General features: G+C 40.8%; 1 protein-coding gene across 1 annotated transcript in view; it reads right to left on the reverse strand.

Moving 5' to 3' along the window:
• The window catches only part of ELAPOR2 (endosome-lysosome associated apoptosis and autophagy regulator family member 2), a 550,871-nt gene that overhangs the window by 128,980 nt on the left and 394,969 nt on the right, over positions 1–26,922 (reverse strand). Inside the window, exons 13-17 of the mRNA XM_078674189.1 lie at positions 23,043–23,180; positions 18,461–18,721; positions 15,975–16,148; positions 7,049–7,238; positions 5,787–5,880 (exon numbers count right to left, since the gene is read on the reverse strand). Of these exons, the coding sequence (XP_078530315.1) occupies positions 5,787–5,880; positions 7,049–7,238; positions 15,975–16,148; positions 18,461–18,721; positions 23,043–23,180 (857 nt within the window). The remainder of the gene's footprint in view (positions 1–5,786; positions 5,881–7,048; positions 7,239–15,974; positions 16,149–18,460; positions 18,722–23,042; positions 23,181–26,922) is intronic.

The following is a 26,922-nucleotide window of genomic DNA, read 5'->3' on the forward strand; positions in this document are numbered from 1 at the left end:
CAATAATGAATGTGTCCTTGTACGATGAAATTTGTGCAGAAAGGTAAAGCGCTCAAATACCTTGTGCCGAGTTTGCGCTATATAAATCTTCAACAACATGTGGCTGCAAGAATAACTCGGCCACAAACTCGGGAAACACTCGAGCAACTGCAACTTCAAAGCCAGGCAAAGCTTAATGGCAGCTTCACAGTCCACTCACAGGGGCTGGAGCATTTGCCGAGTTTGTTGCAGGGTAGTTCTTGCAGTGCAGTACACTGTGTACTGTCACTTAATCTCCCTGTAACAATCTAAAATGAATATGTCCTGTTACGTAATTAATGCACATGCTTGTTTATTTATTTGTGTAGTTAAGAAGAGTGGTATGAGAGCTGAGAAACTTTGTCATGAGGATGGGGATTGACGGTTTGAAGGGCTGAGCCTCCTTTCACTCATGCCCTTTTTAAATATTTTGTGAAAAATTCTTTAGTATTACAACGAAATCTACATCGGCACATTCCACAGAGTTAGCCTGAATTAAGTGCATACGATAAATAAGCAACAACTATGGCTTTGTTCTATATAATATTAAAAATGCTTCAGTTCTGACATAGTGAGATTGTGAAAGAACTATAACTAATCTCTTTTAAGTTACATCAAAGCAGCAAAGGGCGATACTGATTTTTACCCCACTCCTAGGGTGAGGGCAAAAATGGAGAGCCCGATAGGGACCCGTCTCAGCACCTGTTTTTTAGAACTGCTGATGCTGAGCACCGGCAGGACCCAGCTCACTTAAAGCCCTGGAGTTAGGTGGATCCCCTCCTTTTGTGATCCATTAACTGGGACAGTAGTTGGCCCAGGGGGGTGAGGCACCTCAATTGTACCCTTTTCGGCTGCTGCTCAATGAAATTGAATGTATTTAGTCTCTGACTCCTTTTTATTTTGCTTGTTGGGTCGATATTACTCGTGCAGCCCGGGGCCACCCTGTACAGGGGTCTCATCGATGCACCCTAGTTTCAAGGGCAACCCAGTGGAAGCCTTGAGCCAGGAAGTCAGCTTTCTGATTACATGAACCAAGCCTAAGGCTCAAGCACAAACAGGCCTCAAAGGAAGCAGCGGCAGTGCTCACCTGAGTGCACAACAGCAGCAGCTTATTTATTTTACTGGAAATAATCACTGTGACACCTGCCCATCTTTCATAGGTAAGGTCTGTTTTGATCTAAAAGAAATGTCTGTAGCTTCTCACACATCACCCATATTAAACAGAAATAAAAGGGAAACGGTGTACATGGTCTATTTAAATGTGGAAAACTACTAGCTGCAGCGCTGCCTTTTGATTGCAGCAAAAATAAATGTGGATAAATACAGATAAATTGCCCAAAAAATAAATATGGATAAATACAGACGGAAATAGCAAAAAAATAAATACCATAAAACCGGGAGCCCTAATTATAACTAATGCAACACTATGGATGGTACCACCTTAACAAGGACATTCATTAAGGCCTGTCCTGATTCACTGTTAACCTGGATCATAAATAAAGCACTCCAAAACATTCCAACTGAAAACGTTCCAATGTACTCCATGAAAATATAAAGTGAGTGGCTGTTAACTTTGTGCTTTTGAATAAAGTCTTTTCATGACCCTGGCTAAACCATATATCATTTCAATGTCAATTATTTCATAGTCAATAAAGCATTACTAACTCCGTTAAATGTTTACATGAGTCTTTTTTCTCATTGGCTTGAGAAGTATGGCTGTCTGCCTTTTTTTCTGTGGGAGTGAGCCTTCTCAAGGGTAAACAACCATTACAACGCAACTTTTACAACGGACTACTTTTACAAAGCAACTTTTACAACGCAGGATCCATTACAACTAAGTACCATTACAACGCATTTTTTTACAACGCAAATACCTTTACAACGCATACCATTACAACGTAAGTATAGGTAAGTATATAATTATAGTAAAAATGTTATAGCTTTGGGTTTTTGGGTAAAGGGGTATTTTTAGGGTTCAGGGCTAGGTTTGGGTTTTTGGGTAAAGGGGTATTTTTAGGGTTCAGGGCTAGGTTTGGGTTTTTGGGTAAAGGGGTATTTTTAGGGTTCAGGGCTAGGTTTGGGTTTTTGGGTAAAGGGGTATTTTTAGGGTTCAGGGCTAGGTTTGAGTTTTTGGGTAAAGGGGTATTTTTAGGGTTCAGGGCTAGGTTTGGGTTTTTGGGTAAAGGGGTATTTTTAGGGTTCAGGGCTAGGTTTGGGTTTTTGGGTAAAAGGGTATTTTTAAGGTTCAGGGCTAGGTTTGGGCTTTTGGGTAAAGGGGTATTTTTAGGGTTCAGGGCTAGGTTTGGGTTTTTGGGTAAAAGGGTATTTTTAGGGTTCAGGGCTAGGTTTGGGTTTTTGGGTAAAGGGATATTTTTAGGGTTCAGGGCTAGGTTTGGGTTTTAAAAATAATTAAATTAAATTAAATTAAAATTAAATTAAATTAAATTAAATATTAAATTTATTAACTTACATTTTTAAAAATATTATATACTTACCTATACTTACGTTGTAATGGTATGTGCTGTAAAGGTATTTGCGTTGTAAAAAAATGCGTTGTAATGGTACTTCGTTGTAATGGATCCTGCGTTGTAAAAATTGCGTTGTAAAGGTATGCGTGCTAAAAGTATGCGTGGTAACGTCATACATCCTTCTCAAGGTGGGTGCATTACGAAAGGTAACCAGCTTAGGCCTACTCCATCCCCACCCCTTCCTTTCTGGTGAACAATACAAAGCACTGTCACATGGCTCTACTGTGTGGGAAGGCCTTTGAACGTCCTGCTGACCAACAGAGTAATTAACATGGCCCATAAAGAGGAACAAAAGCTAGGGCTCATACTATGAGCAGAGTCAGACAATTATGACAAATCCTCAAGTGCCAAAAGATATCTCAAAAGTGACATTGAATCTACACACTGGGTACAATTTTACTCTACAATTGGTATCTCATTCGAATTCACATCCACACTCGTATAAAGCCTATACCAGGTCAGCGTCAATCCCTGAAGGTTCCCTTCTGTGACAAGCTACCTGTGCACAGATAATAGGCTGAGCTAGAGGGTAATCTCACATGCACAGTTTGAACATGTGTGCAGGTGTTCACATCACATGCTCATGAGGTAATGCTCCCAGAGGCTCCAACACTAGCTGTCCAGCAACAAGCCTTATTTTAAGTGGTTAGCACATCCAATCCATTATTAACGAGTTTATATTGAGTTCACAGTGAAAGTTCAAAACCAGGTACTCCAAAAGCAAACAATCCAGTGGGATGAAAGAGGTGGAACCCGTTTGCTTCAGTTCTCATATAGTGCACCAGCACTCGTGGGTATGTAGGTGCTTTAGACCTAAGACCATCACATACAATAGAATAAGCATGTGCAATAACCATGAGTAGAATATTCCTATATAATGTACAACAGCAGACACAGCCATAATGTTGAGTTATTTAAAGGGATAGTTGAATTTGGTAAATTTAATATAAAGGCAAGCATTAGAAGTATAAAGAAGAGGGACCACTGTGTCTTTGGTTGCTTCCTTAAATGGGCTATGTTCTAATAATGAATGGAAAAGAGTTCTAATTTGAGATCAACTCCCAAAGACCAAGTGATTCTAGATCAACACCAGAGATAGATATCAGATCCGAAAGGTAGCTTGAGATGACATTCTTCTGCTTTGCTATGAAGGCAAAGGAGCAGAGTTTGAAGGTTATCCTTGCATTTAAAAGGTAGCCGTGGAGTTCCCTGATAATGAGGCAAGAACTAGTCTCATTTTTTTTATATCAGATGCTCCATGTTACCACAAAATGTAGAATGGATTTGAGCAGCACCATATATGACTGACAGACTTTGCTAGACTCAAGTTACTGATGTTGTGTCTAGAGATCACAGGGCATGGATGACAATTTTCAAGCACTCTTAACAAACGAGGCGTTTCATTTTATTTTTATAGAGTAGCTCAGAAGGTGATTCTTTGAACACATTATAGCATGGTGAGTTTAGTGTCAGGGATTGGTCCATGGTGAAAGAACCCTGAAAGTATGGGAGGGACGATCCGGTTTCAAAGGTAAGGAATTTGGAGTTTAGCTTGCATTTGTGTAAAGGAGAAAAATGAAGGAACTCTATCTGAGCTGAAAGTCTTTGAGCATATACATTTTTATCAATGTTGAAACATGATCATAGCAACAAGTTGTCCGTGATGGTGTCTTTTTAAAGGCAAATTTGAGTTTCATTGAGGAAGGCCACGTCTACCTTTGCAAAGTCTAGACAAAGGGGATGTAAGCACAAGTTTTAGTATGCAGGTGGGAGGATCGAACTCTGGAGTATGTAACATGCATCTCTGCTTCCTCAGAGTTTTGGTTCACCAGATCCATCATTTGGTTCCTGTTAGTGAGGAATAATGAAAAACAACTCAACATTATGCACTAGGCCTTCGATTCCCATGCAGTGTCCCAAGTTGTGATTTAGGTTTCTGTGGTTAATTGCACTGAAGGATAAACGAGCAGGAGTAAAATGTTTCCAATATGCGAAAAAGAGGATTAGGACCTTAACACTTGCTGTTTTGATGCTGTAATGTGGACAGAAACTTGACTGGTGGACAGATAGTCATTGCTATATGATGCTGAAATCAGTTAGTTGGCTTACAACACACCATTCTATTGCTTTTGGACACAGGGCAGCGATATGAAATAGCTTTTCAGTTGATTGCTGACTGTATTCAAAGGAGTGTTAGTTGGTCTGTATTTAAAGAGTCTGGGTATGAGGAATCATGAGGGTTGTGTATTGATCAGGCTATTTCATATGTAATTAAAGATTTGTGTAGTTGTCATTAGAAAGAACATGGACCCAGGAGTATTTTCTTTTAGTCAAACTACTTGGTACCCAGAGAGAGATAACTTCAGCTTGGATTAGTGTGAAGACTTCCCACAAGTTAGAGTTTTTAGAGGTGGTCAGGTGTTGTGTGAGAATACGATTTTATCTTTCTCTTATTTTGTAATGTCAGAGACAAACTGTGAGAATTCTACACATTTTGCGTGCAATAGCGAGGATATCTTTTCATTATGAGGAAGAATTTTAACAAATGAATGCAACAGTGTAGTATGGCTAATACTTTCCCAAGTAATACTTGTATCGACCTCTCCGTGGCAGCAAAATACTCCTCTGCCTAAACAAAGGCTTGATGACAGCACCCATATTACCATGCTGATGTCCCAGTCAGTCCCCTATTGTTTATTCTATTTTAATAGCTGCCGTTGAGCAGCCAAAACAAATAACATCATCTTGCATGATGAACTTAGCCCTTGTACAGAATGTTTATGGTGTTTTGATAAGAGTGCTTACAAAGTGGTATTGTAAGCAAAACTGAGTTTAAAGAATATTATCCTGCATTTGCATGCAAATTAATGTGTGTCAAATGTCAGCGTGTTTAGGGAGATAAGGCAACTTAAGAATGTGAGCATGTAAAATGGAGTTTCTTAACCAGACTGAGTGTAACAATGTTACACAAGCATTTTTAATTGATCAACCAAATTAACTGCCATCTCATTCCAAGACCACTGTTTCTTTCTTAGTAACTATGCTGTTTGCTTGTCAATTAATTCACGTCCATGGAAGCTCTTGCATTAAAGTACTAATGAATAACTATACACAATGTCAGAGTGCTTTAACAAGCGTATTCACAAAGACCTCTTGCTGTAGATATTTGATGGTTTTCCATGTTTAGTAAAAAAAAAAAGGATTACATAACGTGTAAGTCAAACACAAATATTGACTTACTTGTAAAAGAAATGCACATCAGGCATGGTCCCTCGACCTGGAAACAGGTCTTCTTTGACAGTGATATTGTTAAGAGTTGTATTAATGGTGACTCCTAAATAAAATAAATAAAATGTCACATACGATTATAATCAAAAATACATCATTTAAGTGCATTAAGTTAAAAAAACATATAATACACCATCAGGAAACCAGCAATTGAGAGTGGCTTTGAAGCCATCCCATGTTAAGTAATGAGTGGCCTTCAAGCCCACTAACAGTAAACAACATGTCTCAAAGAGTCAGTGCATGCAAGATCAAGCCGAGACCTACAAAGGGATCTCAAACATTTTAGTTTCCATTGATTTTTGCTAATAGAATACACCCCATTATGTTTTCTATTCATCTGTCAAAACAATTACCAGCTTTCTGATGTATTAGTGGTTATTATAAACATTTTAATTGTTGGTCAGAGCAAATTAGTTAATTTGCACTCCATTCTTTCAAAGTAGTATTAGATTGTATTCTCATACAGTAAAGGTGCCCAGTTCCAAATGACTGTAAAATGACTTGCACTCAACAAAATGATTAAGACCAAGAAAGGTGTATTGACTTTATACAAAGACTCACAAATGCATGTTACCAATGACCAATAATATAACCACACAATGAACTGGATCTGTAGCCCACTGTTTATTTTATGAATAAAATGTTCAGCCTGGAAAGATATGGCTTGGTTACAATTTGGCTGACAGATTTTATGTTAACACTTTCTTGGAATTCACCTCTTTAGGAAATCTGAGGTATGCCAAAGGGCTTTATCATGTGTCAAGTAGACCACTGAATGAGAAATCTCTGAAAGAAAACCACCTGTGCCAAATTCTGCAGGTATATGTAGATAATGAAACTGTATTCCCAGAGTGAATCTGTTTATCCCACCATGTTTAGTGTGATAGCCAACAAGTTGTGGAAATTATACATATCTATCCCTGAAATTCTACTGCCCTTACAGTGGAGTTATTTCATAGAGAGAGGGGGAGGGGCTGGTATACCTTTATTTCTGGCAGAGTTACCATTGTGATGTAGAATGGAGGAGACAGAAGGATGGTCAACAGTGGAATTTCTCCCATTGTCAGCATAATACAAGTTATTTCAGAAGCAAAATGTAACAATAAATGTCTAGGTTTACTGTGACCAACTTCTTCTAAAATTGATATGATTTTGTGTCTGTGAAACAGTGAATGGGCCTTCAGCATTCACAAAACATTACATGCAGTAAATACCTAGGAAAGTGTCCGCAAGGCTGATAGACTGAGATGAAAGAGCCATTCTGAAGCCTTTTCTGTCTGACGGGATTATAGTAGATTGGCAAACAAAGGATTTCACAAAATGAGATGTGTCTTCGGTTACATAATCCACAACTTTTGAGGTAACATCTGTAACATTGTCGGTACAAAGAGCATTTTTGTCCCCCTTAAAAAATGAAAATCAGGATAACATGTTAGTATTCTGCGTTTCCAGATCTGGTAATGTATTATGTAAGGTTACAGGAAGTTCATTCACAAAAGGTGGGAAGACTTTTCAAAGAAGACCAAATTCCCCCAAAAATATGAAATCTACCATGCAGAGCTGCACTAGTGGCAAGTTTCCAGAACTACTCAAAGAAACCTTTTGTCACATCCTACTTGACGTATGATTCGACATTTTTGCTTTCATGATTCTACAATGTGTCAATTATGTCTGTGGGAATGTGAATGTCTTCATGCAATGGCACATTTTTAGGTCAAAGCCTACCAGATAGCAAAGCTGTCTGGTTGTGAGAATACTTCTTGTGGGCATTCTGAAAGCTTTGAGGTTTGTAACTAACATTTTCTGGCTTTCTATTTGATGACTTGCTTTTGTTTTAGGCTGTCCAGCATGTCTTCATCCCACCCATGAAGCATGCCTGTTAGTATTATTTTATGACATTTCACTCCATTTTATGACACTTCACTCTACGACACTCTATGCCACTCTACTCCACTCTATGACACTCCACTCTATGTAAATCAACTTTACTCCCCTCCACTCAATGTCCATTCACTGCATGACACGACTCCACTCTTCACCCACTCTAGTCCATTCTTTTCCACTCAACTCTAAGCCAATAATTCTTAGCCATGCTGAACAGCAGCCACTCTGGTGTACAGCTTGGCTAAAACACATTGGCAAAAAGCCAAAAGGTCGTGCATAGGTGTGACCAATTGGCTTTGCACAGTTTGCAATTACCATTGTGGTAGTTCCTAGTGTCGCACAGTAAACACAGGGATCCTGCCAGGTGATAGATAAAGTAAACTTGCACACTTGCAAAACAAAGCAACTCGATTGTGCCCTATTTTTAGACATGTATTTATATATTTATAGAGTTTAATATAGCGCAAACATGAAGCAAGAGGTTATCAGAGTGCTTTAGAAATGACCAGGGACAAAAGAGAGGGAGACAAGTAGGTCAGAACAACAAGAGGATACAGGAGTACACAAAAGGACCGACAATCGCAACACCGCGAAGACAACATACTTGAGCTTATAACAAATAAGGGTGTTGAAAACAACCATACTTCCAGGAACGAAACTGGATGCAGCAGCGCCTGTCTGGGAGAGGAAGTCCATAAAAGGAAGAAAAACAAGTGTGAAAAGGAAGCATCATAACATGGTCCCAAGGGCAGAGAAGGTACATTTCAAGTTCAGAAAGTGTTCCATCAATAGTGCTTTCACTTCTTTTCTGAAAATTGAGTTGAATTGAGGGATTCAGTCTGGTTTTCAGAAGCAATGTGGTTCAGATTCTCAGGGCAATACCAGAGATGACTCTGTTTATCATTGTGTCACACCAAAAAGATTTTGTTCCAGCTCACACATTGCATAAAGATTTTTGCTCCTGGGCATATTACATATTACATAAATATTTCGGAACTAAAACACAGTGGCAGCTCCTTCACTAAGGCAGATGAGCGTCACCCGACTGAATGAATTGAAAGCGGAATAAATAAAATGATAACATTAGTTATTATCATTTTGTTTTCTATATTCAGCTTGCAGCTGAAGCCAGTCGGGTGGGGCTGAGCTCCTCGCGTCACAGGGGGAGGAGTGGTGGCAGCACCTAAAGTGTGCATGATGGTTTGGCAGGCCAAGCCTTTGTATAAAGCATGCACAGCTTGCCAGCCCCCATCTGAACCCCAAACCACGGCTCTCAGACCAATCACAACGCTGCTAAGGCAGCATTGTGATTGGTCAGGGGATTCTGGAAGGCTGTTTGCTTCCTGTGGAAGAAGGACAGAGGAAGAAGAGGTGGCGGCCAGCGGCGATGGTATAGATAAGTGCTTATATTTTTATTATATCCCACTCCATAATACCAGCATTATGAGATAATCTAATGCAAAACAATATTATATATATATGTACTCATTTAGTGTCGGTATGCAATCCTTTGTTTAATTTCCTATAAAAGGACACGCTTCTTCACTATTGCAAATAGCCCCTTTCCCTTTACTTAGAAGACAAATCAATACTTGATTTTCTATTCAACGTACCAAAAACGTTATGCTTATGATCAATATGCCTTGAAGCTAACCTGGCAGATAGGCCAGCTTATACACTGTTTTATTATTTACATTAACTTTTTATAACTTTGGTCCTGGTCTCTCATTCTTATCGAGAATGTTACAGTCTCATTTCTATGTGTAAACCCAAATGTATTAGAGACGGGTCCAATCGGAGAGTACCAATGTCCGTATAGAGACTACACTGCATTGGGTAAGCAAATGAAAGACAGATTTGCGTTCTGACAGATCAAGTAGCAGAAACTGATTTTGATTGGATCTGCTTGGCATTTACTGGATCTACTTGAATGAGGTAAGTTCTCTATAGAGCCAATTACTGTACCTTCATAAATAATGCAGCTTTTGTCACGAGATTTAAACTGACCCAGTCCCAACCCAATCCTGATTCCTGAAGATGAGACATTTGTTGCAGAAACCCAAATCAGAACGTTTTATCAGTAGAGAATTGTGCTCATGTGAATGGTAAGTGAACAGCCAAGCTGTACATGTTGGAAATTGCAGTTTGAAGAATCGTGGTGGAATGCAGTGGACCGATGTTGAAGTCTATTATGTGGCATTAACTCTTGGACTTGTGGGGATGGTAGTTATTGTGGGTTTTTGAATTTTTGAAGCAGAAAAAGTGTGAATTATTTGTGTATATGGCATAAAATTGAAGAGAGGTACCTCAATTAGATTTGTCAAACTGTTGAATTTGTCTGCTCATGTGTCTGCTATCAGCCACACCACATAGATAACATTTCCATGGTGTGAATATACTAAATGAGCTTGGTCGTTATTCATTAAGGGCTGAGTACGGTGTGTGCAGTAGGCTCCTACAGGTTGACAGTCCACAGGTGAGCGAAAGTAGGTAGTATACTCAGTGTTATGGAAATTTCTGTATGGAATGAGCAGACAAAACGATAACTCTGAGAAAAGTAGTTCAGGAAATGCTGGCCGTAAAAGGTGTTTATGTCACTAGGTGCCATGCAGGGATTAGCTGGCAAACACTGAAGCCGCGCTACAATAGGGTGACCTTTGAATGAGACATGCTGGTTTTGGAAGTAAGAGCGTGAACTCATTAGAAGGGCTACTGCGTGAGATTGGGACGAGGATTGACTGAGAATACTGCCAGATTTGGAAATCCCTTTTCCTAAAAGGGAAAGATGCAAATAAAGAAGAGAAATTCCAGCCAAAAGGCACAACATCTAGGGTAAAGGTGGGATAGAAAGGGTTACACACAAGCATGTGGCTTAGCCAATGGCAAGAATATACATTTAAAGCTGGGTAATTATGGGTCCCACTGAGCTGTATTTTTCATATTGCCATAATTTTAAAATTTGAGCAGGAGAATGTATGACTTGAGACCTCAGCCTAGACCCACTCAATTTGAGGTCCTAAATCTTTGCAAACATATCACGAATGAAAAGAAAAGAAAAAGCTTCACACTTAAGGTTCACAATACGGCTTACGCATGGATAAGCATACAGGATGATGACAGGCAGGAAAGATGGAGAGAGGAAGTGATCAACACAATTTGAGCTTACCCCTAACAGAGAGCAAGGAAGTAGAAAAGGAAAAGCATAACGATAAAAAGATACTTAAGGATGTCACAGAAAGGGAGAGTGAGGAGGAAGGCAATTTTATAGATGAATAGCTGTATAAACCTCCCTGATACAACACAGAACTGGCATCAGGTGCTACAGCTCAGGTAGTTGCAAAGAGCGGAGCAGACACCGTGGTTTCGCCGGAAGCTAATGCACTACAAACGTATCCAGAAACTACCTGTTCAACCATCGACACCTGTGAAACTGGGTAAGTCAGACTCATCAGACACCCCAACTATCTCCCTCATTATGACAGTTGTCAACAGACCACAGATTCAGACCCTTTCAAGTGTTTTTCTGGACCCTGACAAATACCCATTACGTTAGCTTATACCCCTCCACTGGGAGAGGCCTTAATGGTTCCTGTGGCAATACGACCATTGCGACTCCACAAGCTACCCCACAGGACAAGGGATAAACCCTTCATTGATTAAATGTTGAGCACCTAAAAGCTGAATTTAAAGAGATTGCGAATGGCAACGATGAGAAGGAATTCTTAGGACAATACCTTGAGAGTGAATTACCCTACTTGGTAAGGAAGCTGCAATGGTGGCACGTGAAGCGTATACGAAAACAGAAAAGTGGGAGATTGATGTGGATTTGATTTGACACAGAGAAATAAACTGAAAAAGAATGTCAGGATGATGACGGGAGACAAAAAATTGAACATGTTAAAATTGCGGAGATTAAAGGTATGCAAAATACTGGATCGTGAATATCAAGGAGTTTTCATACAGGTTTTATCTTACTTAAGCAATTACTCCTTGCCAAAATAAGCAACACATTTATTCATGCATTTTATCTAGCTATAGTATAATTTCATGAACGAGGTTTTTCTCTAGATATTGGAACAAATAGGGAGGGGCACAGTATAAAAAATAAATCAGGCATATCATTACCTACTAGATTAGACTGACATCTCCAGAATATAAAAACCTATTCCTGCAAATGAGTAAAGAAAAGCTAATGGAACTACTCTTAATCATATACTTTTCTAAAACTGACTCAAACTTCTTCAAATCTTCCTAGCACCCATTGTCACTATACCATATCTTCAAAACGTACACATTTTATTTATTCAATATTTAATAGTTCTTTATGTCTTGTATTCCTACCCCATAAAGTAATTGTATTGGTCATCATCAAAGCATATAATACAAACTTTACCCAATCTAACAAAAAGCAAAACAAGCTGTGTGATAATTTCTATTAATTTAAACTAATTAGCATCTTCCTCTTGGGAAAAGAAACAAAAGCAGCAAAATAAATTCAATGAATACCTCACCCCAAAATGTTCTTACCCTATTAAAATCATGTTATGCATGGACTACAGTGTTTATATTAGCATTACAAATGGGCAATTGGAGCAAAGGTATGCCTTTCCACATTTTCAGCATGGCCACCCCCGATTTTACACCTTTTTCTGGACTTTATTTTTGGCTAGTATTAGAAGTTTCAGTGCCCGGAGAAACTAGTATTAAGATCTACGGTGTGTGTGCCTGGCCCCAAAATTGTACTAGTGGGGCTGATGTCACCAATTGGTCTAGTTCAGTTTCCTGTAAAGCCACAGTAGATAGCTCAGACATTACACAAGTAGTGTGAAAGTTAAATGTCATATGTACATCTCCCACATATCATAAGAAATACGGCTGTCAAAAGCCTCACTGAGCTCTGGCTGAACTGCAGGTCAAGATTAAATCTTTTTATTAGCAGCCATAAAAGGACAAAAGAGTCAGCAAACAATATTAAATGTTGGAACATGATTCACTAACAGAGGTGAACCTTAGTTAACACAGACTAACAAGTCCACTACATTACAACAAAGTTCAAATCAAAAATGCACTTACAAAGTACATCAAGGTTAAGCAAACACTGTAACTCAACAATCCAGGAGGTAAGAAGAGCAAGAGGAAGGAAACATATAAGAACAAGGAATGATTAAAGCCCTCTATCCTCAATTCTGAGGATCTAAGCACCAGGCCTGCAAAACCTAATAGGAATGTCCCTCGGCAGTGCTAATTTTCTCTGTCCAATGCAGAAAACCATCACCCTATGCTATTGTCCTGACCCTTAATAAATTTCTAGGCACACTCAACCTATCAGAACAGGAGTATTTGTCCCTTGTAGACCCCCTTCAGTTTCAATTTTTGGTCAACCCATATTTGCAAACCTTGCACACCAGGTCCTCCCTGAGGCCAGGAAAGATAGCAGAAGCCTCTCTACCATCAGCACAGTCTTTTTCTGCACCAGGTCATAACGAATTCATAGTCTTTTACTTCACCTATATTCTCTGTCATTGCAGTTTTCAATCAACTCATTCTCACCTCTCCCACTGATCGCTCTACTCGGCCAGCCCCACTCTATAAGTCAAACGTGTCAACTGTTGCTCTATGCCATGGACTGCTGCAGCAATTTCATCAGTTTTACCCCATAAATCTGTGGGCACCACATGTAAAGGATGAGCAAGGTCTGCAACACTGGTGTCAGCACTACCCTATCGTAGGGCACGTAAAACAATCCTGCCTTCCTACCCTTTTTATTGGTTCCCAAACTGAACAAATATGGACCCATAGTTTATCAGGGTCCAAGTAGGCATCCTCCCTCTCACAAATTGAGTGAGTGCCATTCTCTGAGGTTCCCGCTGGAAACCACATGGGGTCATTCATAGGGCAATCTACTCAGCACTGCTGCTTGAGGCCACAAGTTGGATCCCAATGTCCTGGCAGGCCAGCTGCCTTTTGCCAGCTCACCCCCAAATCTCCCATGGTGCCTACGTGCCAACAGCAAGTAGCGGCCCTGGTGTAACTGCATCACCTCCTCAAGGGTACATCTATCAACAATGGGCCTCTTGACATCCAACAGTAGACAGTGCTCTACCTCTCACCCAGTAAAATGCCTGTCGCAGGCTGCCACTTTTTGATACCAAGAGTGTTGATGTAAAAAATAATGCTGGTACACACCATCATTAGGCTGGATTGAACATGGATGTTGGGTTAATGCACACCACCGGAGCCACATCCACAAGACGCTATCTCCTTTTCCTTATGTTGCGTCAAAGTGGTTCACCGGTGTTTGGGCACTGGCTAATAGCTTGCCTAGCAGGGGCATAACAGAGCTCAACAAGATCACAGCCAGCTTGTAGTTCCATTCCCTCAGAAGCAGCTTAAAGTCACTGCATTAACACACTGCAAGGCAAAGCGCATTTGCCATGCAAGAAAACCTATTTTTATAATGTCACCTTAAAGTGTACTTTGTAAGCCCGCAGATCAGGGAGTCTAATATATATAAAAAGTGGCACTCTAAGTATTTAATATGGGTGCCGTCTCAGTGACTGAAGGTCCAAAAGCTAGTTCCACTGTGTAAGCATAGCTACATTTTCCTTAAGATATTCTTAGATTTAAATATTTATTTTACATCTTCTCTATGGAAAAAGCTCAAGAAACTATTCAAAATTATTTTCCACCTAATTTTCAATATTGGCAAAATTAGATATTTGATACCTTTAGCACAAAAGTAACTTTATTAAAAAAGATCCTCTGGCTAACTGAGCCAGAAGTACCATAAAACCAGTTCTGACACTTATCACATCTCCAGAGGCTCAAGAACATTCTTGCCTGGAGTTGATGATTCTGTCTGTGAGAGGACAAAAGCCTGGACTCTAGACCCAGGAAGGAATAAATGCACCAATAATTGGCCACATAACAGGGACTGGCTATATGGGATAACTGCAAGATAGCTGGCAAAATAAAGAATAGCCTAAACACTTCTTTTGACTTGCTGATACGAAGTGGACCTGACAGCTTCCACCCTCATTCAGACCTTGACAGAGGGGAAGAGTGTTCATCTAAATAAGGGTGTGGATAGACATTTGTATAGAGCTCCTCCAGAAGCAGGAAGAGCTCAGCCATCATCAATTTAGGATTTCTGTAATTGAGGAAGTGCTGCAAAAGTAGATTTCTCCAGTCACTGGTCAGTGCACAGGAAAAGAGTACCACTTTACCACCTTCCTGCTCAGAACATTCCTGGACCTCGGAATACTACATCTGCAGAAGATGTTTGACTCCTGCAAGAGGAAGAGGACTTAAGAACTTCTGATCCTGCTAGGAGCAACTGCTCTCCAAATATAAAGTGGTTGCCTTCTGTTTGCCAGCTCTTGGGGCCCACAATGCAGAAGGACTCCTTACTCCGTAAAGGCACAGTTGAAAAGAGAGGACTGTACCCTGAAGGAGTGATCCAGTGTTGAAAAGCCTGCCCTGCGGACCTGGAACCTGAAGAGCCGACCAGGAAGACGTTTTCCAGAAACTGATGAAAAGAAGGACTTAATCATTTGTCCACAGCAGCAATTCTATCGCAGTGATAAACCAACTTCAGCAGCAACAAAAATAGGCTTTGTCCTGTTTTGTGCTTTTGGCACCAAAACAAATGGCTTCAGTGGGACCTCAATGAGGACATTTATGACTTTGAAGGACCCCCACTCACATCAGCTTTGGAACTTGCACGCTGAACGATTTCGACTTCAATTTCAGAGATTGAGGGCCTGATTCTTAGTCATTGCCAAACTCATCTGCACAGCGCCTGCCCGATTATGAGTTTATCTGTGGTCTGGCAGGGAAAGCTTTGGTGGTCCCACAGCAGTGTTCGAATGCTAATATCTGAGCCTTAGAATGGCACCGCAATGAGAGTGCCAAAGTATGTTCCTGGACAGTGTAGTCCATGCCGTGCATGAACAGGAGTGCATATAGACAGGGGGCACAACATGTGCCCCACTGCATGCACCCCATTGCCCAGAGGCAACAGGGGCTGTGAAGGTCACCCTTAGTTTCCTCACTGCCACTCTTTTCATGGCAGGCTCACCACAATGAAATCAGGCAAGCACAAAAGTGCAGGTGTTTCATTAACATTCATCTTCCTGTCCTTTTGCATGGGAAAGTCATTTCAAATATTGAGGATGATGGCATGCATTTATACAACACAAAATGAGAAGGAACCTTTGTTGTTCAGCCCTATGCACATCGAAATGCAGCACTTACCACATTTCCACATAAACTGATATTAAAGTTGTGGAAGTATTTAGTTCCCCGTGACGTGAAGCTTGGCCCATTGATCAATGACCTTGCGTTACTAAGAGCACTAAAGTCGTAGTGAAGACTCTTGTTTTCATGAAAATATGACAGCTGACAGTCACTGAAGCAAGCCGTGTGATCCTATTAAAAACGAAAAAATATTGTTAACCAATTTACAATTAACGAAATTAAAAATTATTCCATCTTCAACAGCGTTTTATTTTACTTTGCTATTTTCACATACCATTCTTTCACTTCGAAATGGCATATGCACATTTCATGAGGTTGCGTTGCACCATATAACAAACGAGTCATCTCAGATTCTTCCTAAACAACCACTATTTGCGATTTCCTCTGCTGCCACTAGAATATGTCATTTGGTAAAATAGTTTTTATATGATTTGGTTTAGTTAAAACATATGTATTTAAAACCAAGTAGCCAGGAGCAGGGTAAATGTTTTTCACGATATTACTTTGTACTTGGAGTAAAATAACAAAGATTCAACTGTAGCTGGAGCCACGGCATAAACAAGCGAAGATAAACAAGCTAATATTTAGTTCTAGACTATATCATTCTAGTGCCCGACTGAAATAAACAAGTAATGCCAAATACAATACTTTTTGTTTAATATAAATGTATTTTTCATTTTGAAAAATGAAGAAAGCGAAACCAAAAAGTTGCTTACAATAGTTTAAAAACGACCGATGTTAATATGGCTATAAGGATGTAATCAAATAAAAGTCTCCAGTATCTATACAGCATACACCATGTCAATCATTTGTATATATCATTACCCATTGCTGACATACGTACAGATTATTCATTTCCGTTGAGGAAAATTTACATTTAATAGATGAGACCCCAATTTTTGGCCCAATCCCCTACATTTTCCAAAGCTTCCTAGGGCTCCCCCATGCCTTAGAGATCGGCCTTTTCAACAGTCTTCTTTATTTCACCAAGGCCATGCTTCATGATGTGGCTGGATTACACCAATGTGGGTCTAGGTCTCTTTTGGCCACTATCAGGCTTAAACCAAAAAATAATTGCTGGTATCTTGTGAGGCCTAGATTGTCTAATATGTTTAATGCGGCTATTCACGGCTGAACAACATCTGTGTATCCTTGGCTTTGTAGCATGTGTCTTCCACAATGCTCCAGAACCCCACGGAGGTGCACAACTCCAGACAGTGAGCAACGAGTCCCCGGCTTCTGTTTGGCATCTAAGACATTAGGGTGAAGAATATTTTTAATGCACCAGAGTTTGACAATTGTGTAGCGTACTCAGAGTAAATATTTGAATTGTATCCGTCAAACTTTGGACACTATTGCTATCTCTCAGGGTGCTGCTAGCACCTCCTACAATTCAGTGTATTGTATTGTATTACAATTGCATTTATATAGTGCTTACTACCCCTGATGAGACGTTGAAGTGCTTCTTCGATGAGTAGCACGCTACTCCGGAACCCGAAAGGTCCTCCATTAAACGCACGTCTTTGTCTCAGGCCGCCCTAAGCTTGTCCAAAGGTGTCTTTTGTGTTGATTATTATAGATCTGTACAGCTGGAAATCTGTTTCTTTACTCCGAGGCCCTCTATTGTGAACTTGGCCTCCAAAGGATAAAAGTCAGGTATCGAGTCCAATTGCTTATAAATGGGATTAGGGCAGGTTTGAGTTGTAAAGATTATAAAACTGTGTATTTACCAGCCCAAACTCTTATTGGAGTACTGAAAATTATTTGTGTGTATTATGTGTGAGAGTCACCCCCAAAGTGGAGAGGCCCAATTTGTTCGTGCCTAATAAGTCCAGTAGTGCGACTACCTGAGGAAGTAATGTACACACCCACAATGGGGTTTCTTTGCTTAGGCGTCCTTGCCAGAGTATGTCTTTCAAAGTGCCAGCCCATGTCTTCAGGACCGTTCTGCCCGCTGGAGTAATGTCCAGAAAGCCAGTAAGTTTGACGCTTGCACTCAAGTGCAGTAAAAAGCAATACAAAAAATGCCTTCTGCAGTATAAAACTGTTTTAAAAAACTGCTTTGTGCATATTGTACATAGACGAGATAAAGCATAACATATGTCAAAGAGTGTGCTTTTCAGATGTAATATAGTCCCTGATATATTCCAGTGGAGAAAGAAGGGGACACTAAAACAACCAATAGAAAGAAAGTTAAGCAAACAAATCTGCAATGACCGATGGTAAGATGCAATTGACATGTCTTAAGACAATGGCTGAAAATTCAGGAACCAATTAAGCCAATATATGTAGGAGGATGAACCACGGCCCCTTTGATTATGTATATAATACAATATGCTTGCCTTAAGTGGTGCAAGCATCATTAAATGTCAAACCTTAATTTGCTTTCAATTACTCACGTGCATGCATACAATGGACTTTCTTAAACACAATGGCATGTTAAAAATGAGAACCCCCAAGAAAGAATCTCTATATGTCCTTACCTTATTGCTTTTACTTCCAGGCCCGCATGGAATACATGCTACTATGCCATAGACTTGATGCCCAGACAGGTAGGTGTTGGGCGGACACTCCTTGCACTGATTGTTTTCTTTTTCAATGTAGTGTCCCCGAGGGCAAGGAACACATGATCCAGACTGCTCAGAGCCAAGAGCACATGCGCGGCATGTAGACGCAACCCCGTCCATAACATTAGTTGCAGTTATTGAATAAATCTTCACAATGTCATTTAAGAGGTTTCTTGTCTGGGTTTACAAAAAAAATTGAAAGACACATTTCATTAAAGCAATTCTTACATTTTCACGGGACAAATGATAAACCTGGACATGTTTTGTCAAATTTCTAGGGACAGGTCCATTTGTCATTTCTAAAAACGAACAAATTATACTGCTTTAAAACAAATACAAATACATTTAATGGGAGTCTTGTTTTCGGGACCAAAATTTATAGGGCAAAGAAGTGGAATGTCTTCTGGGGCAGGGCTACTATGAGGCTAGACAGAGTCAAGTTGCTGTCACCACGACGCATCTTAACTGCAGATTTTTATCTCAAAGACCAGTTTAAGATATCAACAATCTACTTATGCAGGTTTTCTTATAAATTTCAGATTTTTTGAGGATTCACAAACATCCACAGATATAATCCTATGATATAGTTTTCCCGGAAGGCAGACTCTTACTGGCCAATATATGCTGATGTAGCTCCCATGTTTATGCTAGGTGTAGATAGACATTAACCCATTTAAATTTTTTCTTATTCTGTACAGAAAATATTTTCCTTGTGGGAAAACCTTTTCCCTTACATGCCCGTGATATTTAGTGCTGATCTAAAGCCATTCCCACGTGGGAAATGCAGTGAGTTCCAACTTTTATAGAAGCAACTCTAGGAGTGTGTCCAGTATGGGAATGGCCATGCAAAATGTGTGTGAATACTCACAGACCTACAGAGTTGTGGATGTTGTATGCATTTTGCAGAGCCACTCCTGACGCTGTCCTATGGCTGCATATTCCTGACCTCCAATGTTAGAAAATTTTTCCATACCGACAAATGTTCCATGATTGTGTACGTTACTTCGTTATTATAAAATTCCACTTATCCTGATTATGGAAGAGGACCTGGAATTTAGTTTGCAGGTGCCTCGTTTTCCTGGCAAACAAGTCACCCGTTAGGACTGAGTATTACATAACTATGGTTTCAAAGTGCATGAATAAATATTCAAAACATGCTTTTTTTTGTTTCATTGGTATATTCATTTGACCAATATCACAGTGTTATTTAGACATCAGAATCTTACGATCATCCTACAGGAATGGGTCATAGATGAACAACAGAATCTTACCATCATCCTACAAGAGGTGGGTCACAGGAAGGGATGATTGTTAGACAAGCCCAGATGAAGTGAGAACATGCTTGCAGTGCAGTACACCTCCTAATACTGTCTTGTTGGACAACATACAGTAGATCAGAAATAATGCTTTACAAATGCATAGTGTATTCCCAGCGCAGCTGTCTCTTCGGCCTACCAAGAGGTTGGGATTTAGTAAGAAATACAAGGGAACAACTTAGGCCATTAGCACAGCCTGACCAATGCTTACTTTGTAAAAGAATGAGCGCTGGTGCCCAAAGCTTTGCTCAGAAGCATGTGCCCAGTGTTAGTAAAGGTCAGCGTGCCGAATACCCAGACTGCATAATCTTCAATCCACCTCATGCCTCTTTAATTCACTATCAGACACGCTCTCCCCTTTGTCTGACTCTTACAGGTTTCTCCTTTCACCCTTTGTGGGTTTAATTCCCTTTTTCTCTTCCTCTTTATTTTTTACCATTTGTGTGATTTTCCCTCTCTCCTTTTGGGGAAATGTCTGATCAGGAAAAATAAGTGCTGGTCCCCAAAAATGAGTGCCGGGGACCCACACTGGCAACCACCAGCTCAATTGAAGCACTGGATGTACCTGGGGGATAAAATTAGGACACATTCCTGGCAGAGAATGTGTAGATCTTTCCTTGGCAGGGAACGGCCATTAATTTCCTCGCATGTGCGCTAACATGATTTTCATTCAATTTGATCAATTGTGGATAAGTGTGCAGTATAAAACCCTACTATTTTTTAAAGCACAGACCTGACAGCCATGGCCCGTGGAAGGAGTTACGTTGGGGTAGGGAGGCAGGGAGAGGGAGGGGCAGGGTGGAGGTGCTAAAAACCGGCATATGGATAATTGCAGGTAAGTAAACAATTTAATTAATAAAACAAATTTGGTAGCGCGCCTTGCATCGCAAAATGCGATGCAGTGCGCGCTACGAAATTCGTTTGCTAGCATATTGGACTCCGGAAGCGTTGGGAAAGAGGTTTCCTGAGTTAGGGAATAAATGTTTTAGATGTCTAGCTGACGGCCAGGGTGGCTGGCTCCATATTTTTTACACCTGCCCCCACTTGAAGCGTTTCTGGGAGACGGTCTTTCTAGACATTGAGGCTGCGTTGGGGAAAGCACTTTTGCCCTCAGCCGAAATGGCCCTTTTTGGGATTTGTCATAATAGAGGGTGGCTCAAAGATGATGAGGAAACCTTCATTTTTATTTCCTGCACAGTTGCACGATCTTTAATCCTACAAAATTGGAAATCTAAAGAAGCCCCATCACACCTGAAATGGCTTAACAAAATGAGAAGGGCACGAAATTTTGAGAAAGCATATTCAAGCAGAGTAGGGGCTATTAGGAGATTTGAAAGGAATTGGCACTATTTGGAGAATTTGGAGGATGTAAGGGGGTCTTAATTGCGAGCTTAAACCAGGAGTATTAAATAGTCTCGAGGCTGGGGCAAGCTGAATATAATGGGTGGGTATGCACTAGCACTTTGGGCTATAGAGCACTTTAGGGTTCTTCAGCATTTGCACTTTAGGACTGTTAAATTGGTATAGTGCTGTATTATATTTGCATTTTTAAATAGCAGAGGTTTAGTTGAATCCGACGGTCTGTACCGTATTGTATTGCATTAGCACTGTAGTAATTGAAAATTAATGTATGGTTTTTCCACATACACTTTAGAATCGAAAAGTAATTTATGGGTTGTGCATATATGTTTGGTATGTGAATTAACAGCTATATTGATTGCTCTTGGTGTTAAAAGGAGGCTGCTTTTTACTCATCCTGCAACTTGCTTCTATTGGATAGATTGTATTGTACTGTATTTTACTTGCACTTTAGAAAGTGAAAAACGTATTAATGGTTTGTATACTTGCACTTTAGATTGGAAAAGCAAAATATGGACTTTGCATCTCTTTTTTTCTTTTTTCTACCAAGTAATAGCTATATGGATTGCCTGACTGTTTGTGGTTTTTTTTTTTATTTTTTTTTTTTAAGAAGAAGCTGTATTTTTCTTTTGATTTCTTCTCCATTTTTGTAAAGATTGGTTTTTATCCGTCCTGTACCTGGTTTCTGTTCCGCTCAATAAAAATTTTCAAAAAAAAAAGAAATTCGTTTTATTAATTAAATTGTTTACTTATCTGCAATTATCCATATGCCGGTTTTTAGCACCCTCCACCCCGCCCCTCCCCGCCTCACCGTAACTCCCTCCACGGGCCGCGGCTGAGACCTGACACCCCAAAACCTCTCAATTCATCTAAACCAAAGTGTTTTGTGAGCATCGGCGAAACAGGCTTTTAAATGATGATTCATTTAAACTCTATATTAATTATTCGTATAAACACACGCTTGTTGGAACACATGCAACCACAACATGGCTCACCGGGCATATAGTTCTACACCCACTACACAGCCTTTGTTTTAAACCTCAGGTGAGAGCAGCGAGCTTGCTGGTGAGAGGACAAGCACCAAGGAGTCAGTGCCGACTGATGCTGCGGTGCTCTGGATTGGAGACAACTCGCCGGTAACCGTGTAAGAGTGTGTGTCACAAGGATAGCAGGGAGGATAATGTGGTCACGAAAAGGGCAGTATGTGATATTGGTCATTAAAATAGCACACAGCCCAAACTGAATAGTTTCTTGACACTTAAATTAAACGTGTGTTCATTGCAAAAGTCAGTGTTACTAATTTTGTTGACATAAGCAGGATGAAAGGCAGAGTCTATTTTACAAATACTCCTGCTGCTCAGAGAAGAAGCGCAGATGTATCCCCTCCGAGACTATTCCACGCTGTAAACGCTCCAGCAGATAACTGTCCCAAGCCAATAAATGATACTCGGGCATTGGCATAGTGCCACTTCTCCAGTTGATATGGGTTTTGATGCCCATGTACTTGACATGCTTATGCTGTGCTCACTGAGTCTGAGCCTAACACAATAGGGGCCTAGAAGAATAGAAGCAGGTATTCAAACCTGAGTGAAGCTAGAGGGTAAAGCAGCCTTCTAGAAAGCAAATAACACGTTTCTCATTTCTCAGGGATCAGCTAAAACACAATGCAGCGCGCACTTATAATGAAGGTTGGGCCTTTAGGGGTCATTGGCAGTATTGTGCATTCTCTTTACATGCTACTTCCACAATCCTGGACAAGGACAACAACCATTCTATGGTATGCCTATTAACATTTACAAGACTATGGTGGTCCTAATACTTACATCTTGTTGTAGGTTTGTCCTCTGGAAAGCCCATGTAAACACATGCGTAGTATTTTTCAATACTGTGTATGTATACGCTTGCTTGTCCCGGTTCCCTGCCCACGATTCCACTACAAAAGTATTCTTTTTGTTAACATCCTAAAATATAATGAGAGCAATGTTAGAAAATTCAGTATAGAAACCTCTTAGGAATCTCAAGAGCAGGCTTGTATTATATATAACACATAGCATACGAAAGAGGTGTATTCTGTGAAAACCTGGTATGCATACAGTTCTCCCAGCAGATTTTAGGGCGAGGCATTCTCGGTTTACCTAAACACCATGTTTATGTCATTCCTCTGGATCTTACATGCGACGGGAATGAGTTTTCAAACTCAAAGAAGATGTCCCTTTATAGCAGTGGCATAGCACAAAATGATGGGGGCCCCTTCAGAATGTGATGAGGAACATTGGCGTCTCTCAGATGACACTGATATTTATTGGTTTGGGCTCAAAGGGGGCCCCTGTACGTTGCAGGGGCCTGCTTGGGAAAGCAGAGTGGCTTTCGCGCGCTAAACTATTTCTTATTCAATGCTATTGCACGCATTCTGTAAGGCACGCAATAGAATGACTGATGATGATGGGGCCCCACCAAAACAAAAAACCTTGGGGACCCCCTCCACACTGCAGGGCCTGTGGGGGCCTCAGTTGTGCCCCTGCTTTGTATTAGTTTTTTTTCGTGTGTCCTGCAGCAGCCCGAAGGGAGAAAATGCTAAAAACTAGTGGGAGGGAATGATGCTGAAACATGTCTCAAGAAAGTATCTAGGACTAGAAGCATGGAGTCATGCACGGACATTAGGACCTTAAGAGCATTAAGGAAACCTCGAGCGGGTGCCATGTGAATATAACAGGACCCTGCGGGGAGTGTGGGGCAGGTGGTGCAGGAACCTGGTGAGAGCCAATGGTATGTAGTCTATGAACCTGTAATGATGGATGTTACACAGGCCCGGACTGGCCGCTGCAGGCACCGGGCAATCCCCCGGTCGGCCGCATGGGTGGGGGCCGGTTTTGGGGCCCAGGGGGCCGTTTTTGTAACAGGGCCGTTTTTGTAACAGGGCCGTTTTTTGCAGCATAGGTGCAAAAACGGCCCTGTAACAAAATCGGCCGAAAAACGGCACTGGCAAAGAGTGCGGTCGCACCCCCAGGGTAGAGGGGGGGGCGGCTGAGCACTTTGCCAGGGCCGATTTCGGGTCCCAGTCCGGCCCTGATGTTACAAATTGGGTTTCGGGGGGGCGTGGCTAAGGCGCCGAACGAGATGGCCGCCTACGGAGTTCTCTTCGCCGCGTCAGGACTCTTATTAGAATTGTCAAAGTGTTTCCCCTGCAGCGCGGTGATAATAAACGCCCGCATCATGTACCGGAATATCAGCTGCCTCCGGTGAGCATTTTTCTGAACTTCAGCGCCTCACGCTTCATGTATTTTCCGACGCCGTATCTCTTCCCTCAACACAGAAGCCATTTCAGATGTGCACGCGCTACAAGTTTGGAATCCAACGCTCTTGCGATAATGTTTACTGTATGCTGGCTTCATCGCTAACACCTGGAATGCCTGGATTCTTTGTTACTTTTTCACTATCTTCCACTTGACTAAGGAGGAAATCAGCTTATTTTCATGCCACATAGCTTTCTATCTCTACAAAGCTATATTCGGCTCTACAAGATGGCCACCCTTTCAGATGCAAATCTCCTCAGAATCTGGCTGCTTATGCTTGTAAGTTAACAGGATTGCTGCGTATACTCCTACTCCTCTCATAACTCCAGAGACTTCAATTTCAATGTTACTATATGCTCGGCTTTTCATTATTGTGGTACTTTGTCTACAGCTTAACATTTAATTTCATTTGTCATTGACTGGATTTATACTAGTATTTCATTGCTGCTCTGAAGGGAGCATTTTTGCGCCACCTGACTTGCCTTCATCACCAACGCTTTTACGGTTATCTGGAGGCATTGTTTAACTGAATGCTTTGCTACATTAGATACAGAGCTTTACCAATTTTCTTACCATCTTTGATGTGGACAAATCCCTAAAGCCTGGAGGTTAGCAGGCATGCCACTTGTATCTTGTGCCTTTTCATGCTTTCCGTAACTTCAGGAATATTTTTGCCGCTGTAGATGCATATTTACTTTTCTTTTGTGTTGAGTGCTTTGACTGTCTACAGTGCTGTCCTCCGTTGCAGTGCCCATTCATTTGCCTGTCCTACAGTGGGCATTCACTATCTACAACTGGCCTAATTCCTACATCTTTGGCCTCCTTTGGCACAACAGCTCTCTGCTCATTCCATTGACTTGGAGGTAATTGGTTTTTATGGACAAATTACGTAAACTGAGGTTTGTTTTTGTGCCTTCCAAGAGTGTTCCTGTGACATCTTCCTCATTTTCCTAGACACCAGGTTTTTCCTCCACCACATTCCAAATGGCTGGTGCTGCCCCTAATCACTCCTCCTCAACGCAGTCCATTTTGAACAAGATCTCTCCTCCTACAACTTCGACTAAACGCTTGAAACAGGACCCTCCGTCTCCAGACAAATCGCCATCTCCCATCTCTATGGAGCTACTTTTAGAAGATATTCGCGCTTTGCGTCCATTTGTAGACGAAACCAATTATAAAATTCAATTTCTTGAGGAGAAATGGTCGACTAAGGACAACAGAGTGACGTCTGTGGAACAACAAGTTTCAGGAATACAAGCTAACGCTCAACGTATTTCCTCTCTAGAAAAGTCGGTTCTTGCTCTCCAGCAACACACTGAGGACTTCGAAACAGAAATAGGAGGAATAACCTACATATTTATGGTCTGCCGGAATCCCTGGAAGGTGATGATCCTCTGACGTTTTTTACCTCTTTTCTCCCAAAGCTTCTGGACATGTCACCTACTACTTCTCTCAGTATCCAAAGGGCCCATCGGCTTGGTCTACGTTCATCTACTTGAACTAAGCCACGAGGTGTCATCATTCTCTTCTTGAAATTCACAGATCTTCTTACAGTTCTTTCTGCAGCCAGATCTAAACGTCAAATATCTTGGCTGGGTCAGAGAATGTTCCTATCTCAAGACGTTTCCAATGCTACAGCGGCAAGAAGAAAAGAATTTCTGAACCTGCGTGCTCCTCTACGATCTCTAGGTGCCCGTTATGGCTTATTTCATCCATGTATTTTTAAAGTCACTCACCAGAATCGAACATGGACTTTTCAAGACCCTGGCGAACTTAAGAACTTCATTCACATTTAATCTAATAGTGGCCTGGATACTTCACTTCTACTAGTGGCTGATTGATTGTTTAAACTTGCTCTTCTTTCTTATTGCATTTATGATGGTGTTCTACGTTCAGGTTTACCTTTAGATAATTTTTAATAATGTTTTAGTATAGTTTCTTTCATTGCTTCTTCTTCAGTTATTGCTTATTCTCATTTGAAATTGCAGTTTCTTCGGTTTTTCTATGTCTTCACATGGTTTGTTGTATACATCCTAATGTATATCCCTATTGTTAATTATTCTTTATATTTCCTTATGTAGGTTCGTGGGTATACTTCCCCTCAACTCATGTGGTCCCCTTCCATCGTTCTCTGTACTGGTGCGGTTGGACTCCCTTTTTTGAGGCGGTCTGTCTTGTTGAGTGCCCCCATTGTCCTCTTGTATGTCCCCCTCAGGTATGTTACTCTCAGTCATCCTTTTGGATATGTACTGTCTCTTCTTGTGTTTTCTTCCTCTCTTCCTTCCCCTTTCTTCCCTTTCTCTCCTTTTTACTTATTTGTTAAACTCATTTTTTTCTTCTGATTTTGCTCTTTTTTCTGCTCCCATATCTGTACAGACTTCTTTTCCTCTCCTTTATTTCATTCCGACCT

This window comes from Lissotriton helveticus, chromosome 1_1, assembly GCF_964261635.1.
Source record: "Lissotriton helveticus chromosome 1_1, aLisHel1.1, whole genome shotgun sequence".
NCBI lineage: Eukaryota > Metazoa > Chordata > Amphibia > Caudata > Salamandridae > Lissotriton > Lissotriton helveticus.